Source organism: Salvelinus namaycush, chromosome 29, assembly GCF_016432855.1.
Source record: "Salvelinus namaycush isolate Seneca chromosome 29, SaNama_1.0, whole genome shotgun sequence".
NCBI lineage: Eukaryota > Metazoa > Chordata > Actinopteri > Salmoniformes > Salmonidae > Salvelinus > Salvelinus namaycush.
In genome coordinates this window covers 7,543,766-7,563,788 of record NC_052335.1, presented here as the reverse complement: position 1 = coordinate 7,563,788, position 20,023 = coordinate 7,543,766, and the positions used below count along the sequence as shown (strand labels likewise).

The 20,023-nt window shown below is 45.2% G+C and overlaps 1 protein-coding gene across 2 annotated transcripts in view; it reads right to left on the bottom strand.

Moving 5' to 3' along the window:
* The window catches only part of LOC120024301 (serine/threonine-protein kinase MRCK alpha-like), a 92,658-nt gene that overhangs the window by 28,973 nt on the left and 43,662 nt on the right, over positions 1 to 20,023 (bottom strand). For both annotated transcript variants that reach the window (XM_038968511.1, XM_038968512.1), the window contains exons 5-15: positions 19,782 to 19,930; positions 7,482 to 7,575; positions 5,217 to 5,417; positions 3,930 to 4,068; positions 3,564 to 3,673; positions 3,329 to 3,408; positions 2,171 to 2,337; positions 1,527 to 1,655; positions 1,039 to 1,172; positions 648 to 890; positions 336 to 446 (exon numbers count right to left, since the gene is read on the bottom strand). In XM_038968511.1, coding sequence (XP_038824439.1) covers positions 336 to 446; positions 648 to 890; positions 1,039 to 1,172; positions 1,527 to 1,655; positions 2,171 to 2,337; positions 3,329 to 3,408; positions 3,564 to 3,673; positions 3,930 to 4,068; positions 5,217 to 5,417; positions 7,482 to 7,575; positions 19,782 to 19,930 — 1,557 coding nt within the window. The remainder of the gene's footprint in view (positions 1 to 335; positions 447 to 647; positions 891 to 1,038; positions 1,173 to 1,526; positions 1,656 to 2,170; positions 2,338 to 3,328; positions 3,409 to 3,563; positions 3,674 to 3,929; positions 4,069 to 5,216; positions 5,418 to 7,481; positions 7,576 to 19,781; positions 19,931 to 20,023) is intronic.

The window sequence follows — 20,023 nt, the reverse complement described above, 5'->3', positions numbered from 1 at the left end:
CCCTCATTCGTCCCTCAGTCACTCGCTCACACTCACAGAAGCCTACACAGACAGCACGGCCCCTGCTAGAGCATCACCTCTCTCTACTTCTTCTCCCTTGCACTTTATCAGCTCCGGTTTATTAAAGTCGCTTAAACCTTTTCTGCTGCTTCCTTCACTTGGATCGGACAGGGTCTGGATCTGACCAGTTCTATACGGAACGGATCTAGTTGTCCGTGAGTCCGTTCGGAATGGGTCTCCATATTTTACAAATGAATTTACGCATACCGGGTCCAGATGGGAAAGCCCCAGGGCCATCTTTTTGGCCCCCCGTGAAGGCCTCCAGTGTGTGTTACCTTGAGTCCGTCCAGCTCCTCCTCTAGCTGTCTACAGTGCTGCTCTGATCGTTCTCTCAGCTTCCTCTCCTTCTGAGCGTCTGCTGTCTGCTCCTCGGACTGGGCCTCCATCTGAGAGACACATCCAGCAAGGGGTTAATACACACACACACACCACACCACACACACACGAGGCCACCACAGATCTTCTTTCACGTAGACATATAGACACGCACACACAAACTATCCAAAACTAAAGAGGTTAAAAAAAACATCCATCACACAGACACACCAATACCTCGAAGAACCACGGGAACCACGAGACTACTCTACCTCCTTCTTGGACCTCTCGGCCTTGCGCACCTCCAGCCGTAGAGCCTCCACCTTCTGGGACAAAGCCTCCATCTCCTCCTCCTTGTCCCGGAGCTGGCGGCCCAGGCGCTGCTTGGCTGATCGGAGGTCAGTCAGACGCTCGTTGAGCTCGGAGAACTCCTGCATGGCCAGCTTCCTCTGGCTGTGGGCTTCTTTCAACTCCTTAGACTGACTCTTCATCTTCTCACTGGCCTCCATTAAGTCCTATAGGGAATGAGGGTCAGGGTTAGTGGCTGACACTGAATGACTGGGAGTAACACCCAGGCGGGTGCTGTATGTTGGTGGTGAATAGGGTGAGTTAACCCAATACAGTATCGAGGCCTAGGGAAGAAGCACACCGACACACACACACCTTGTGCAGGTCGTCCCTCTCCAGGTTGAGGCTCTTCATCTGTTTCTCCAGGCTCCTGAGGTGTTTGGATGAGCCCTCCATTTCTCGACGGGCTGATGTAGCTTCCTCCAACTTCTGCTCCAGTTGACCTGAGTCTGACACACACATTACCCACATTACAGAGGGTCAATGTTGTTATACACAACATTGGCCAATATGCATTACATTTCCCTCTGATGTATGTTTTCGGTCATTATATATTTCATTTTATAGGTCAATGACTATGCAATTCCCATAATGAACCTGGCTTGTTTACTGTATGCATTATTTATTGCCAGCTATTACGTCTTCCTAGTCATTACTGTCCATCTTTCCATTTTGTATCTGCACTTGCCCATTATGTAGAATGTATTTCCAGTCCGAGTCTATCCATGCATGGTCAACGCTGACCTGGCTGGAATGTGTTTGTGTTCGACTACACAGTAACATCTTTACAGTTGAATGTTTACCTGCGATCTGTTTCTTGAGGATGTCAATCTCAGTCTTCAGACTCCTGATCTCCACCTCCTTGTTAGAGGGGACGGGTGCTGGTCCTTCTCCTGACACGTGCTGCAGGGCCTGGACTGTCTGGGTCGACTCTGGAAGAGGAAAGAGGGGAGGTTGAGGGGAGGGTGAAAAGAGAGTGTGAAAGTGATTTCAGAGTATTAGAGAGACGGTGTGTAAATTAAACATCTGGAGAGTGTCCCGGATGAGGAGACAGGTTAAAGAAGGATTGAGACAACTGAGACATGATTGTGTATTTGTGCCATTCACAGGGTGAACGGGCAAGACAAAAGATTTAAGTGCCTTTGTGGTAGTAGGAGCCAGGCGCACCAGTTTGTGTCAAGAACTGCAACGCTGCTGGGTTTTTCACGCTCAACAGTTTCCTGTGTGTATGAAGAATGGTTCACCACCCAAAGGACATCCAGCCAACTTGACACGACTGTGGGAAGTTTTGGAGTCAACATGGGCCAGTATCCCTGCGGAACGCTTTCGACACCTTGTAGAGTCCATGCTCTGATGAATTGAGGCTGTTCTAAGAGGAAAGGGGGGATCCAACTCAATATTCATAATGTTCTGTACACTCAGTGTATATGTGCGTGTGTGTGTGTACCTAGCAGCTTGCGGCTGAGCTCAGTCTTCTCCTGCTCCAGGCGTCGTATCCTCCTCTCGTAGGCTTCAGTAGCTAGACTCTCCTCCAGACTGCGCTGGACACATACATCCATCTGTGCCGGACCCAAACCACCCGACTCCCTCAAACAGCCCCGGTCAGATAGGGTACTGGAGGTGGGGGAGAAAGAGGACAGGGAGAGAGAAAGGGGAGCGGGGAAGAGAAAGGGGAGAGAGAGAGAGGGGAAGAGAAAGGGCAGAGAGAGAGAGAGAGGGGAAGAGAAAGGGCAGAGAGAGAGAGAGAGGGGAAGAGAAAGGGGAGAGAGAGAGAGGGGAAGAGAAAGGGGAAAGAGAGAGGGGAAGAGAAAGGGGAAAGAGAGAGGGGAAGAGAAAGGGGAAAGAGAGAGGGGAAGAGAAAGGGGAAAGAGAGAGGGGAAGAGAAAGGGGAAAGAGAGAGGGGAAGAGAAAGGGGAGAGAGAGGGGAAGAGAAAGGGGAGAGAGAGGGGAAGAGAAAGGGGAGAGAGAGAGAGAGAGGGGAAGAGAAAGGGGAGAGAGAGAGGGGAAGAGAAAGGGGAGAGAGAGAGAGGAAGAGAAAGGGGAGAGAGGGTGAGGGGAAGAGAAAGGGGAGAGAGGGTGAGGGGAAGAGAAAGGGGAGAGAGAGTGAGGGGAAGAGAAAGGGGAGAGAGAGAGAGAGGGGAAGAGAAAGGGGGGGGAGAGAGAGAGGGGTAGAGAAAGGGGAGAGAGGGTGAGAAAGTGAGGAGAGAGGGAGTGAGAGAGAAAGACACAGAGAGCAAAGGGGAGAGAAAAAACACAATTAACAGACCATTAGCCTTCAGGCTAGGATAAGAGATAAGATGACAAACAATCCCGATTCAATAGCTTCTCACTAGTGGAAATTGAGTGTTAGTTTCAGTGTGGTTGAGGTTAGATCAGATGATAGAAAAGTAGGAGTGAAGTAGCCTGGTCCCAGATCTGATTGTGCTGTGTAGTCTATGCTCATTGCTATGCCAAACATGACCATAGGGGTTGGCAAGACGGCACAAACAGATCTGGGACCAGGCTAGGAGTGAGGATGTATTTGTATGCATGCTGTATATACTAACAAAGCTGTAGAAGTAAACGTTGTAACTGAAGATGAGTGACGTTGATAGCGGCCACTCACCATTTACTGGTGTAGGTGAAGCCTACGAAGGGCAGGTGGTGTCCAGAGAAGGCCGTGTGAGAGGGAGGGGGCATCGTCTCCTGACACAACACAAAACACATTTGATTAAAACACACCTCTACAACATCGCAGAACGTTGAGATTACGGTGCGATAAACAATGGAAAGATGAGAAGAGTAAGGAAGACTCTTTAAGCCTTGATTGTAGTCCCATAAAGAGAAAGAGAGAGTTATACCGAGTTCTTGAGACAGTCATCGTCCACGTCAAAGTTGGACGTGTCTGTGGGGCTGCTGACTTCTGGTATGTAAGGGGCCTCGCACGTACGGATGTTGTCCCAGTCGATGCCTGACGGGAATGACAGACATTGGCATTATAGTTTCTTACGGTCATATTTATCATAATATACAGTTTCTTATTGTCGTATAAAATCGTATCACTATCGTCTAGTTTCACTTCAACGGCAATCATCATGATAAAAGCAGCTATAGTCATTTTATCTTGATGATTGGAGACAAGAGTTAGCGCGATAATAGGCTGAAGTTATACAGACAAGAGTTGCGGCGATACAGACGGAGTCCCCTCAAACGGTTTCAAGCCCTACCAGAGAAGAAGGGGTGAGATTTGAAGTCCTCGATGCCGTTCTGGCCCAGGCGGTGCTCACGGCTGCAGATGAGGCGCCGGATAAGGTCCTTTGCCTCTTCGGACACGTCCGTCATCTGCAGGGGGAACTGGAAACGCTCCTAGGGACCCGGCGGAGGGAGGAGAGGGAAAGGAGTCAGAATAATGAGGATATGTCCCTAATGGCACCTTATTCCCTATTTTAGTGCACTACTTCTGACCAGGGAATAGGGTACCATTTGGGATGCTATCCAAATATATTATTTGTGTAAAGTTGTCAAAAATCTTTCTATTTCTCGTTTATTTTTACTGATCATGCATTATCCCCTATTGCAGTATACAGCAGTATAGTTCCATACTATAATTATTTTCCTGTTTCATGTATATATATGGTCCTTGACAAAGAAGCACAGCACATTTTTTAAATGTATTATATAGCCCATGCATGTTTCCCCTGTTGCAGTAGAAAGCAGTATAGTTCTATGCAAGATAGTTTAATGCACACAAATAAGGCATTCCTTCAGCTAATATGGCCGCCGGGTGAGAGTGAAGGTATAGTTGAAAGGTGATGGGAAGGGAGAGGGGGAAGAGTTAGGAAGGTAGAGCGGAGTGGTTTGGAGTCAGGATAGGCTGAAACTAACTATGAACAGACCTGGGGTCGTATGTATCAATCGTCTCAGAGTAGGAGTTCTGATCTAGGATCAGGTCCCTTCTGTCCATATAATCTTCTTCATTATGATCTAAAAGGCTAAAGTGATCTTAGACCAGAATTCCTATTCTAAATCCCTTGATACATACAGCCCCTGAACAGAACATACTCACACTTTAACCACTATCACTCAGACCCAGTCCCAAATCGACCCCAAGCCACCTACCGCCTATGCACTTGTGGAGATCTGAGAGGATTCTAGAAGTGTATAGGGGGTAGGGGAAAAGGGTCCATTTGGGACTGGGCAATCAGACCCCCAAAAAGAAACACTCACAGCAGCACCTAACTCCTCCTGTCGGTGGACGGAAAGGATCAGGAGAAAAAGGGGTAGAGAAGAAGGAAGAGTTGAACGCTTTGTAGTCAGAAAGAAGAACTAAGTCTATGAAACAGAAAGTACCTAGAACGTACAAACTCAGACTTCAGCCTAACACCTAAACAATCCCACGTGTCTTGAACAAAGGTTTGAATAAAAACAAAAAGCTCTTATTTAAAGATGGGTTTTAGTACAGTAAGTACAATGTCACTACCAGTCACCATCAGCCACTAAGCAGCCCCCCTCACCTTGTGGTTCATGATCTTGCCGTAGGTCTCCACCAATGACTCTGCGTAGAAAGGGGTCTCCCCGTACAGCATCTCGTACATGCACACGCCCAGGGACCACCAGTCACACTCAGGACCATACTTCCCCTTCCCATCCTCCATCGCCTGCAGGATCTCCGGAGAGATGTAGTCCGGGGTCCCCACGGCAACCGACGACTGGACCTGAGGTCCCAGGAGATGAATCGATTAGTGAGTGGATGGATGACATGAGGGATCAACCATGTAAATCATATAATACTTTATTTACAGTGCCGTCAGAAAGTATTCACACCCCTTGACTTATTCCACATAATGACAAAGTGAAAACATGTTTTTAGAAGTTTTTGCAAATGTATTGAAAATAAAATATCTAATTTACACAAATATTAACACCCCTTCGCTCTGACACTCCAAATTGAGCTCAGGTGAATCCAATTTCCTTTGATCATCCTTAAGATGTCGCTACAACTTGATTGGAGCACCTGTGGCTCATTCAATTGTTTGGACATGATTTAGAAAGAAACACACCTGTCTATATAAGGTCTCACAGTTGACAGCGCATGTCAGAGCAGAAACTATACCATGAAGTCCAAGGAACTGACCGTAGATCTTAGAGATTATTATGATGAGACATACATTATATCTGGGGAAGGATATAAAACTATTTATAGAGCGTTTAAATGTTCCAAGGCCACAGTGGTCTCCATAATTGGGTAATGGAAAAGAAAATATGGAACTACCCAGACCCTGCCTAGAGCTAGACGTTTGATCGAACTGAGCAACCGGGCAAGAAGGACCTTGGTCAGGGAGGTGACCAAGAACCCAATGACCACTCTGACAGAACTACAGAGTTCCTTGGCTGATTAGGGAGAACTTGACAGAAGAACAACAGTCTATACAGCAATTCACCAATCTGGGGTTTATGGGAGAGGGGCCAGACTCCTGAGAAAAAAAAGCACATGACAGCACGACTGGAGTTTGCAAAAAGGCACATGAAAGACAGAGCATAAGGCAAAAGAATCTATGGTCAAAATGTTAACTTTATGGCCTGAATGCAAAGCACTAGATGAAGCATGGTAGTGGCAGCATCATGCTATGGGGATGCTTTTCAGCAACAGGGACTGGGAGACTGGTAAGGATAGAGGGAACAATGAATGGAGCCAAATACAGGCAAATCCTTGATGAGAACCTGCTTCAGAGTGCAAATTACCTTAGACTGGGGATTCTTTTGCCTTATACTCTGTCTTTCATGTGCCTTTTTGCAAACTCCAGTCGTGCTGTCATGTGCTTTTTTTTCTCAGGAGTCTGGCCACTCTCCCATAAACCCCAGATTGGTGAATTGCTGTAATATACGATTTACGTTCCGACAGGACAGGTACCCCAAACATACAGCCAAACAACAGTGGAATGGCTTCAAAACAAGAATGTGGAAGTCCTTGAGTGGCACAGCCAAAACCCAGACTTGAATCCCATTGATAATCTGGGGAAAGACTTGAAGATTGCTGTTCACCGCCGCTCCCCATCTAACTTAACAGAGCTTGAGATAATCTGCAAGGAAGAACGAGAGAAAATCCTCAAATCCAGATGTGCAAAGCTAATAGACATTCCCAAGACGACTCAAAGCTGTAATCGCCGCCAAAGGCGCTTCTACAAAGTATTGACTCAGGGGTGTGAATACTTATATAAATGAGATATTTCCGTATTTCATTTTCAATAAATGTGCTATTTCTAAAAACATGTTTTCACTTTCTCATTACAGGGTATCGCGTGTAGATGGTTGAGAAACTGTTCATCCATTTTGAATTCAGGCTTTAACAACAAAATGTGGAATAATAAGGGGTATGAATACTTTCTGAAGGCAATGTATCATCTGGAGCATTAATCTGTATATCAGATGTTAATTGCGTGTCTACAGTGAGTTTGGAGTCAAATACGTCCACCAAACCTGAACGAGACCATGCCATAGAGTTAATACTACATAAATAACACTTAACTGAAACCGGGCCAAAAGAGCATCAGTCACAGCAGCTTTAGAGAGACGGGTCCTCTAAGGTCTCAACTCATTCAAAGCCAAGTTGCCAACCCCTTTGGAGAAGCTCAACTAGAGGAAGTGTCTTAACAACAGGCAGAGCCATGAAATCCGCCAGAGGGGAGGCCAAAAGGGGGGGGGGGGGGGGGGGGTTGATTGGTTGGTGGTTTGGAGGTGTTTGGTTTGGAACATAGCCGTGTGTGTGTGCATGTGCTCACCGTGCCGTCCTCCATGAGTTTAAGGCAGGAGCCAAAGTCAGCCAAGCGGATGTGGCCGTTCATGTCCATCAGGATGTTGTCTGGCTTGATGTCCCTGAGAGACACACACAGAGACACCAAACTAAATATACTGATACCTAAGAGGAAGAAGGATAGATGGAGGAAGCGGGAGTGGAACAAAACAAAAAACACTTATATCCCAGAGGGGGAGACTGGGAGGGAGAATGAAAGAGTGAAAACAACTTTAACGCACACTAGTGATTGTTTGGTGTGAGAGAAAGAGACTGTGTGAGGGAGAGAGAGATTTTGGTTCTGTAGAGAGTGTGTGTTTTGTCTCCTGGATGCCTTCACGTCTACCCTCATTAAGTTGTGAAGAGGGCACAACAACACATTTCCCCCTCAGGATTTGGCATGGGTCCCCAGATCCTCAAAAAGCTCTACAGCTGCACCATCGAGAGCATTCTGATCGGCTGCATCACCGCCTGGTATGGCAACTGTTCGCCATCTGACCGGAAGGCGCTACAGAGGGTGGTGCGTGTGGCCCAGTACGTCACTGGGGCCAAGCTTCCTGACATCCATGACCTATATACTAGGCGGTGTCAGAGGAAGGGCCAAAAAATGGTCAAATACTCCAGTTCCCCATAGACTATTCTCTCTGCTACCGCATGGCAAGCGGTACCGGAGCGCCAAGTCTAGGACCAAAAGGCTCCTTAACAGCTTCTACCCCCAAGTAATAAGACTGCTGAAGAAATAATCAAATGGCCACACGGACTATTTACATTGACCCCCCTCCCTTTGTTTTTACACTGCTGCTTCGCGCTGTTTATTATCTATGCATAGTCACTTTACAAGTGACCTCGACTAACCTTTACCCCGTACATTAACTCTGTACCGGTAGCCCCTGTATATAGCCTCGTTATTGTTATGTCATTTTCTTGTGTTACTTTTTTATTTTATTCGATTTTTTTAACTTTAGTTTATTTAGTAATTATTTTCTTAACTATTTCTTGAGCTGCATTGTTGGTTAAGGGCTTGTAAGTAAGCATTTCACGGTAAGGTCTACACCTGTTGTATTTGGCGCATGTGACAAAATTTGATTTGAAGTCTTGTGTTTATTTGGGCCGCGCCTCACCCTTGCTGCCTCTATTGCCAATAGGGCAGGCCTCTCACAGGGTTACACACACGCTCCCTGACCAGGAGACCCTGTCCCGAGAAGGCTTTACATCCCACTTAATGCAGACAATGTCAAGCCCGTGTCTCCACTGTTCCCCTTATTAATATACTATTAATGCACAAAACATACCAGTGTAGCTGAAGCAAATCCAAGTTACACACCCACACAACACAAGTTGGGAGGGTTCTAGTTGGAGGGAAGGGTGTAGGTGGGCAGTATGGGGGTACAGTACACCCTGCTCTGGGGAGGGAGGGGTGTAAGGGGGGGGGGGGGGGGGGGGGGGTACCCCCTACTCATAAGCAGGCGCATAAAGAGGTAAACAGAAGCCCTGGCTTGCTGAGAGGATTGGGGAGGGGGGGGCAGCAGGATACAAAAGAACAAAGGCTTCTCACTGGACAGCAGGATACTGAGGCTGCAGCCCAAAATGGCACCCTATTCCCTACAAAGTGCACTACTTTTGACCAGTTGACCAGAGCCCCAGTGGCCCTGGTCAAAAGTAATGCACTTAATAGGGAATAGCTCGATGCCATTTGGGATTCAGACGAGGGACACAGAGAGAAGGAGCCTTTCTTTTCATGTTGAATCAAGTCAATGGGCTAAAAGGTACACCAACAGAACACCCTCCTACAAAGCAGACCTACTTACATTCGCCTCAAGTTTAGTTATAATGATACAATTAAGTAATTTCTGTGTTGTTTATTCTGTCCAACCATGTCTTTAACTGTGTCTTTGGGCTCCCGAGTGGCGCAGCGGTCTAAAGCACTGCATCGCAGTTGCATTAGGCATTACAACAGTCCCTGGTTCGAACCCAGGCTGTATCATGATTGGGAGTCCCATAGGGCGGTGCACAATTGGGCCAGCGTTGTCGGGGTCGGACGTCATTGTAAATAAGAATGTGTTCTGAACTGACTTGCCTAGTTAAATAACGAAAAAAATTCAAAACCGCTGACATGCCTTCTCTTCAGTAAAAACTCTGTTTCCCAGTGTGCACCTCTCTCCACACCTCTGCTCACTCTACTTAACACCTCTGTGGGTGTCTCCAACCTCTCAATTACAGGCTCAAACCTGGCCCTAGCCTGCCTCTCTCTCTGTGTGTTCCTCCTCCAGATAAACCATTAGTACACTGTGAAAACCTGAGTGGCTAACAAGCAAAGATCAAACAAACAGAATATGGCTACCACCCCTCTTTCGCTTGCCTCATCTCCACCTCCCTCTATGTTGCTATCTGACTTTTTCTCCTGTCCAAATCTCTCATTCCTCCCTCCCCTGTAGGGCCACGGTGACTCGACAGTGGGCGGCGTGGGCAGGTTAATGCCTCCGGGGTAGGTTAACATGGCTAACAACATTAGCGGTTTCTCCCCTAGACATACCACAGGGGATGCTAAGCTAGTTCGCTTAGCGCATTGCTAATTAGGCTGCTCTGTCTCAGGCAGGGCAGGGCTCCTGCGGTCTTAAGGAAGGAGCAATGGGGCTGAGAATAGAGGGAGGTAATCTCCTTTAAGACCTCATTGGCATCCATCTGTGAGGGCCATCTGGACACACACACACACGGCTGGACTGGGACAAGAATTCAGCCCTGGCATTTTATCCACACTGTTTGCCTCCCTGTTGTGCTATCTGTCTCAGCATCTTCTCTGCTGTCACTCTGTGCTTCTTCTTGTTCTCTCACTGTCTGTATGCCTGTCTGCTTAAGCCTTATACTAGGCTTGGGCAGTATGCCGTATACCGGAGTATTTTGAAATAGCCACAGGATGGTTTTCAATACCGCCAAAACTATTTAAAGTTTTTTTTATTTTTTATAAATTGGAATATTTGGAGCTACTTTTTAAGTAAATACCTGTAGTCAACTTGTGCAATACGTTAGGAGATAAAAAAAAAAAAAATTGTTCTTCATTTCACTCATCACATAACTTTTCATTATGAATCTTACCCGTAGTCCCCAGTCACATAGTGTTTGTTTACAAGCACACAACGAATAGTGACTGGAGCCTTGTGAGTAACTATTAAGTTAACTGTCTCAAATGTTCTAAATGCTCTGCAGTTGTGTATTTGATTTGCTAATTTAGTAGCTAGTTAGCTATCTTGCTAAATGCAAGGCATCTTGCAAAATCAAGCCTCGATTGGTAACAGCAGAGAATCTCCTCCTGGATCAAGAGCCTTGCTGTCCAATATTTGTTTTGTGCGTGCAGCAAACTGAGTAGTATTTTTGAGTTACTTGTATAACTTTGAGCTGGGATGACTGTCCTGCAAATATACCAAACTAAAATATAAACGCAACATGTTACACTTTCAACGACTTCACTGAGTTATAGTTCAGATAAGGAAATCAGTCAATTGAAATTAATTCATTAGGCCCTAATCTATGGATTTCACAGTAATGGGCAGGGGCGCAGCCATGGGTGGGTCTGGGAGGGCATAGACCCACCCACTGGGGAGCCAGGCCCAGCCAATCAGAATGAGTTTTTCCCCACAAAAGGGCTTTATTACAGACAGAAATACTCCTCAGTTTCATCAGCTGTCCGGGTGGTTGGTCTCTGACGATCCCGCAGGTGAAGAAGCCGGATGTGGAGGTCCGCGGCTGGTGTGGTCACACGTGGCCTGTGGTTGTGATGCAGGTTGGACATACTGCCAAATTCTCCAAAACAACGTTGGAGGCAGCTTATGGCAGATAATTGGATATTAATTTATCTGGCAACAGCTCTGGTGGACATTCTTGCAGTCAGTATTCCAATTGCACGCTCCTTCAAAACTTGAGACATGTGTCATTGTGTTATGTGACAATTGTTTTTTTTATTTGTACTTTTTACCCCCTCTTTAAAAAACTTTTACACCTTTTTCATGATATCCAAATTGGTAGTTACAGTCTTGTCCCATTGCTGAAACTCCAATACGGACTCGGGAGAGGAAAAGGTCAAGAGCCATGCATCCTACGAAACACGACCCTGCCAAGACTGCTTCTTGACACACTGCTCGCTTAACCCGGAAGCCAGCCGCACCACTGTATAGGAGGAAACACCCTACAACTGGCGACCAAAGTCCGCTTGCAGGCGTCCGGCCCGCCACAAGGAGTTGCTAGAGCGCAATGGGACAAGGACATCCCAGCCGGCCAAACCTTCCCCTAAACTAGACAACGCTGGGCCAATTATGTGCCGCCTCATGGGTCTCCCGGTCACGGCCGGCTGTGACATAGCCTGGGATCGAACCCGGGGCTGTAGTGACACCTCAAGTACTGAGATGCAGTGCATTTCTGTGTTCTTTGTTCTTTTATTTCAGCTCATGAAACACTTTACATGTTGCGTTTATATTTTTGTTCAGTAAAGTTTAGGTCAGCGACTGTATAAAATGTGCAATCGTTAGCATTTAGTTAGCATTCGTTATGGGATTTTACATGCACTTGTTAACACTGCTAACCTATGTATCTCAAAGGCTCAGTGGAGTTTGAAAATAGTGCCCCCTGTGTTCAGTGCCGGTATTACAGAATATCACAGGATGTTACAAGGTCGGTATGAAGGTATGACAATTTGGATACCGCCCAAGCATACCTTACACATTATAAAAGCCAAGCTAATGACTTAGGCTATATTGCAAATGAGAGATATTTTTGGTTGACAAAACAAGTTGCTATATTTTACTTTCAAAATAGAACTACAGAATTTAAATTGTTGTATATATATATATTTTTAATTAATTGCATACATCTTTATGTGTACTAACTAATATATCTTACGCTAATTAATTTGGGTTTAAACACCTGAGGAAGTGGAAACAAAGCACATGAACTAGATCGCTAACTAAATATAATACCCACTACTAGTAGCCATGTATTCATCCAACAGTAAATGTTATGTCCTAAAAACAACATTGCAGTTGTAAGCTACTACCCAAGGCCTATGCCCTCGCAACGGCAGGTGAACATTTTTCGCACGCACGCCACTCCATATCTCAAAACATATCAAATATATTGGTTGTAAAATAGTTTCTATTGAGCTAAGAAATAAATGACCCCTACAGAAAGCTGAGACCCTCCTCTCTTCGACAGGGACAAGGGGAAGAAGAATCCAAAGCTGTGTTTTTCCCACAATTGCATTTTGAAATGATCAGAATGCATTTTTATCTCGAACACATGAGGGGAGAGGAGAGTGGCTCGTTCATGACAGCAGCAGGCCCCACTGAGGGCACAGGCCAGATACTTTCAGTACATGAGGATATTGCACTTTACTGTTTGACCAAATCATAGTTTTAGCCGCCCCAAGAATTGAGTGAGGTGACAATGAGGAATGTGCTCTTTCTACACTTAGTTTAGTTTATTTTTTTTATGATCCATGATCTTGGCTGTCTAACTCATGACACAGTCGGAGCTGGGCTCTTTTCTGATGCCGCGTTTGACTTTGAACGTGAGTTTGCGTGACCGGAGCTCAGCTTATCAGAAAACCAGGCCGGCCTATCTTGGTAGGGCCAAAGGCTCATTATAGATAAAAAAAAACAAATAAAAAAAACATCTTAGCAGGCCCATGGGCCACCGGCCATGTCACCTTTTTGATTGTTTTATTTTTATACCAATTTTTTAGAGTGTGTGTGTCAATTTCGACCAGCTCACCCAACAACAAAAAAATTGTCCAGCCCCTCTGGCATTTGCCAGAATTGCCAGATGGTCAATCCACCCCTGCAAACAAACAAACAGACACACAAACCACATCTCCTTACAAAGACAGGGACAGAGATAGGGAAGGGACACAGACAAACACACACAAAATGCTCTACGGGACCTCATCGCCACTGTTTGGACGCATGCGCAAACATACTGTACATACATACACACCATTGGCCGTTACTGATTTAGGTACCATTTATTAAAATTTCTACAACAACAAACAAGGCATTGTTCCTGCCACTGTTACCATGGTGGCTTTATAATATTAACCGGTAATGAGATGTCTGTGGCCATGGTCAGTGCAGTGGTCCTTCTGATGAAAGGGGTTGGTCCCTTAGATCATTGGGTGGAAACAGGGCTGTGGAGCACACATGTCCCTGATCAATAATATAACACACACACACACGGCCCTGATCAATAGAGAAAGAGACGCACACACACACACACAGGCATGCGCATCACACACGACGAGTGTGCACAAACACAAAGACACTGACACAAACAACACTAACACACACACACACAGGCCAGATGCTGGCCCTGCTAACAGTGAGCTGGGCCATGCTGAGTTGGTCCATTGAAGTGTTTGTTTGTCCCGTGGGAGGCCATGCCGATCACTGACCACTGATCAGCCTCACACACAGCCCTCCTAACACACACACACACACTGACTAATGAGGGGGATAGCCACTAAACTCTGTAAAAAAATAAAAAGTATACATATATTTCATTTAACCATTAGGCCTACTTCTCCTAGGTAGGTTATTGTGATTGAGACAACAGTTGAGCTTACATTATGCGGTACATAACATATACAGGACTGAACTACTTAACTTACATAGACCATTTCTATAACTAGGCCATCCTCATTTCAGAAATGTGGCCTATATGCACTGATTCGAGCTATTTTAATGGGCCTTATATTAGATCAACTACAGGGTTAGCCTAATGCACTGTTCTTTCAGTAAGTATAAGTCACATCCACAGCAAAACACACACACACACACACACACAGAGAGAGAATGCCCCCTCCTCAAGGTTCCTTCCCTTGCTGTATCCACCCTCCATAAACCAAGCGTGCCAATCACCCCCCCCCCCCCCCCCCCGCACACACACCACACAACCGAGCACCCCGTCATTACCGTCCCAAAACGTCTCAGAGGGCCTCAAAGTGGAATGACACGTCAACCGCCACTGCCCCTCCCCCCCAACTCCCCCTAAAACACCATACAATTAGTGGGTCCCCAATGCTACACTGAGTCTATACTACTGCTCTGCTATGGGAGATCAATGCTACTACTGGCCAGCCAGGCACACCCTAACTCCTGTGTGCCTCTTCCCCTCCTCTCTCTTCTGTTCCTCCCTCGATCCGTCCTCTCCTCACCCTCTCCTCTCTATCCCTTTGTCCTCTCTCCCCCCTCCCCCTCAGTCTCTCCCCCTCTCTCCTCCACTTCCATTCCTCCCTCCCTCCCTTTTGGGGACACAATCAAATCGTTGCTCCGAGGCCTCTTCAGAGTCAAGACAGTCATTATGCAGATGAAGCCTGGTGACCACTTCCTGTGTGCGAGAGGGAGAGTGGTTTCCACCACACAGGCACCAGACATCCCACGAGCCCTTGAGGCTGAGGGCTTTTCCTATTGGCTGTCACATCCCTGATCACAAAACACCCTCATTGCCAGGGCGTTAGTCAGGGGACCACTGCAACACATCTATTTAGATTGAGAGTTTTGCTCAGTTGGTAGAGCATTGCGCTTGCAACGACAGGATAGTGGGTTAGATTCCCGGGACCACCAGTACGTTCAAAAAAATGTGTGCAAACATGACAAAGTCGCTTTGGATAAAAGCATCTGCTAATTGGTATATATTATTTATATGTGAATGAGACTTGACAGAGTACCAGTCAAAAGTTTGGACACACCAACTCATTGCAGGGTTTATCTTTATTTGTACCATTTTCTACTTTGTAGAATAATAGTGAAGACATCAAAACTATGAAATAACACATATAGAATCATGTAGTAACCAAAAAAGTGTTAAACAAATCAAAAATGTATTTCATATTCTTCAAAGTAACTACCCTTTGCCTTGATGACAGCTTTGCACACTCTTGGCATTCTCTCAACCAGCTTCATGAGGTAGTCACCTGGAATGCGTTTTCTTAAAAGTTAATTTGTGGAATTTCTTTCCTTCTTAATGCGTTTGAGCCAATCAGTTGTGTTGTGACAAGGTAGGGGTGGTATACAGAAGATAGCCTTATTTGGTATAAGACCAAGTCCATATGTGACCCGATTCAGGAAACTAGGCGTATGTCGCAAGTCACGACTTCACAGGAGAGCCTTTTGAACGTAAAACATTTTATTTTATCAAAATACGTTGTTTTTTTTGCAGAAATGCCTTCTCAAACATGTGAACTTTCAAGTGCCTTAATATCAAACTTGAATGTCATCTGTAAATACAAATAACATGGTTAAATTACGAGCCTAGTTGGTTTAGCCACAGAGAAAGACAGCAACCTTCCTGCTAGCCATGATTGGCTGAGATAATGAGTGGGCTGAACATGCCGAGAGATGAGTTTGGATTGAATTTTTCTTAAGATAGAGTTATCCATGGAGAACTGCAAATAGGTTGCTACTGCTCTCAATGACATAGCTGTCCTGAATTTATCATCAGGTGCTATCGACAATGGTCAGTGGGAAAAAGCTGTGATGGACTACTTTCTGGACGCCAAATGCTGACTCTCTCACTCTGAAAACAACACGTTTTGAAATCAGTGGAACACAACGAGGCAAACAAGCTGTGCAAACTAAACAGAAACAACACAGGATGTCTTATAAAAGGTGTTGCAGTCTGCCGTAAAGCTTTCATCCATGTATACAGGTAAGAATCTAGCTACAGATTCAGATATTATACGTTTATAATCTTGTCAAAGTTGTTATTGCAAGCTAAAGCCTGCTGCTAGCTAGACAGCTGGAGTTCGATGGCTTGCTTGCTAACTAACATTAAACCTAACGTGATTTGGTTCAATTTAGCTTGCTATGACAATCTGTTTGTATTCCTAGTAACGTTACTCTATGGATTGGGATTATAGTTCATTTTTTTAGCTAGCTAATGTTAACGTGACATGTCTAAACAAAAGATCCCAAGTTACAGCTTGCTGTTAGCTAGCTAACGTTAGCTGAGGTTAGGTGGCTGGCTTGCTAGCTAACATTAACGTATGTGTATGAGGTGTGTGTAATGTTAATGATGTGTCCTCAGAATGCCATTTCGCATTGCTAGTTATAGCCTAATGTTAGCTAGCTAACTAGCTAACATTGAACCTATTGGTTTTACTTTAGCTAGCTATGACAATGGGTTTGTATTGCTAGTTAAAGCTTGCTGTTAGCTAGCCAGCTGACAGATGGCTGGATAGCAACAGTAGCTAACATTACCTGTATGAACTGTGTGTAGTGATATCCCAGAATGCCATTTCACATCCATTGTATAATAATGCTAAAACATTTGTATCTGGAATTTTTCTTTCAGTATTACACGCCTGACTCTAATCCATGCACTATTTCTTCAAACTACAGAGTTGGGAAAACACGTGTGGACTTGAATTGTGATAACTGCAGTGTCCAAAACAAGAACAAGTTTGTGCTCTGGTATTGTGCCTGGTGGACCATGCACAAGCTCCACCACAATCTGGACCTTCACTTCCTGATCACAGGCCACACCAAGTTTGCCCCCGACTGGTGCTTCAGCATCATCAAGCAGCGCTTCAGAAAGACCAGAGTGAACACCTTGTCTGAGATTGCTGGTGTTGGACAGCACTGTGACAGGGGTCAACATCCCACAGCTTGTTGGACTGGAGAATGGTACGGTGCTGGTGGAAAGCTATGGCTGGCAACAACACCTGACTCCGTACTTCAGGCTGCTGCCACAGATCAAGCAGTACCAGCACTTCGGGTAAAAAATGTATTTTCATTGTATGAGGTTAATCTTATCTTAACTTGGGAGGTGAATTGATGTTGTGCAGGGTTGTAATGTCTTCTGATTTTTTGTTGTTATTCCCTGTTTTACAGGTTCTATGCTCTGGAGCCTGGTGTTCTCTCCAAGGAGTGTTCGGCCTGTCGGGACCAGGTTTCAGCTGCTGCGCAACGCTGAATGGGTGTAGACAAAGGAGAGCTCTCTAGTATGTACCAAAACATTCAAAGGCCCTTTTCTGAAAAGTGAGTTTTCAAGTGTATCAACTTTCAAAGTAGAAATACTTTCCCATTGTTCCTCAAACGTGCTGTGTATGATATTCCATTTTGTAGCTCTGAGTCTCTACTTTTATCCAATGTAAAAAAAATAAAAAACATTTCAAATTGTACTACATAAGACCGAATCCAGGTGGTGAGTCACATGTGCCAAGAAAAGCTCAAATAAGCAAAGCGAAACGACAGTCCTTCATTACTTTAACATGCTGACCTGACACATCGCAAAATAAATTTAGAAATCCATGTTATTCCATTATTGCACCCACACAACGAGCGTCTGCGAAGCCAAGGGCTAAAATAGAAGTCATTCCTATTTCTGACGCAGATCGCGCTGAAAGTCCTGCCTCTCCCATCTCCTCATTGGTTTATAGAAGCAGGTACCCACGTGCCATCTCCTCATTGGTTATACCCACGTGGGTGATTGAAAGACGAACTTTGTTGCCGGTTGTCGTGGTAATACAATGAAAGTTTAGATGCGATCACCATATAAGTTCAAAGATGAAAAAGCCTGGAAGGAGGAGAGATGACTAGAAACGATTCGGTTGGCCGTTTTATGTGCGGATTAGTTGTCAGAGTAGAGGTCCTTGTGCATTTCAGGTAAAGGTAAAATAACAACTCAATGTTTATATCCCAGGACAAAGCAACAGCAAGCTAGCTAAATAGGACAAATTAACGTTAGCTAGCAAGTGCAAGCTAACTAGCTAAATTTCCATACATGTTTAATGCTTTTCGACCTGTCCCCAAATTAATGCCGTTGGTTCAGAGTTTGTTTTGATATTTTAACCTGCGTGTTGTGATCGCGTTTGGTGTGGGGGGGCAAAATAAATGTATGCGCGATAGCGCACGATGGCGCATGCGCGCAGCCAGTTTGGGTTCCGTGTAAGTCAGTAAATCCGGACAATGTCAAGAACTTTGAAAGTTTCTTCAAGTGCAGTCTCAAAAACCTTCAAGCGCTATGATGAAACTGTCTCTCATAAGGATAGCCACGGCAAAGGAAGACCGAGAGTTACCACTGCTGCAGAGGATATTAGAGTTACCAGCCTCAGAAATCGGCAATTAACTGCACCTCAGATTGAAGCCAGAATAAATGCTTCACAGTTCAAGTAACAGACACATCAACTTCAACTGTTTAGAGGAGACTGAGTGAATCAGGCCTTCATGGTCAAATTACTACAAAGAAACCACTACTAAAGGACACCAATAAGAAGAAGAGACTTGCTTGGGCCAAGAAACACGAGCAATGGACATTAGATCGGTAGAAATCTCTCCTTTGGTCTGATGAGTCCAAATTTGAGATTTCTGGTTCCAACCGCCGTGTCTTTGTGAGACACACAGTAGGTGAACGGAGGATCTCTGCATGTGTGGTTCCCACCATGAAGCACGGAGGAGGTGTGATGGTGTGGGGGTGCTTTGCTGGTGACACTGTCAGTGATTTAATTAGAATTCAAGGCACACTTAACCAGCATGGCTACCACAGCATTCTGCAGCGATATGCCAGCCCATTTGGTTTGCGCTTAGTGGGACTATTATTAGTTTTCAACAGGACAATGACCCAACACACCTCCAGGCTGTGTAAAGGCTATTTGACCAAGAAGGAGAGTGATGGAGTGCTGTATCAGATGACCTGGCTGTCACAATCACCCGACCTCAACCTCAACCCAATTGAGATGGTTTGGGATGAGTTGGACCGCAGAGCGAAGGAAAAGCAGCCAAGAAGTGCTCAGCATATGTGGGAACTCCTTCAAGACTGTTGGAACCGCATTCCAGGTGACTACCTCATGAAGCCGGTTGAAAGAATGCCAAGAGTGTGCAAAGCTGTCATCAAGGCAAACGGGTGGCTACTGTGAAGAATCTAAAATATATTTGTTTAACACTTTTGGTTACTACATGATTCCATATGTGTTATTTCATAATGTTGATGTCTTCACTATTATTCTACAATGTAGAAAATAGTAAAAATAAAGAAAAACCCTGGAATGAGTAGGTATGTCCAAACTTTTGACTGGTACTGTATGTGATCGCACTCTCTCTTTTCTAAGGAGCATCATATTTTGAATACCTCGCTTTAGAGCCACAATGGAGCCAAATATTTCAGAGTTCATACAGGTGGCTTGGGAAAATGAGTCTTCATGAGTCATTAATACAACACACATTAACAAAGCTCACGTGTGTGTGTGTGTGTGTGTGTGTGTGTGTGTGTGTGTGTGTGTGTGTGTGTGTGTGTGTGTGTGTCTCACCTGTGGACATAGTGCAGTTGGTGCACTGAGTCAATAGCCAGCACCATCTCAGCTAGGTAGAATCTAGCCATGTCCTCCGGCAACCTGTCTTCAAACTTACTAAGCAGGGTGAGCAGGTCCCCACCCACATAATAATCCATCACCAGATACTGTAGAGAGGGGGAAAGTGTAAATGTTAGCATCACTGACAATGTAGTGATAATAATATTGCTGTATGATAGTGTACAAGTAACATTCTCTGT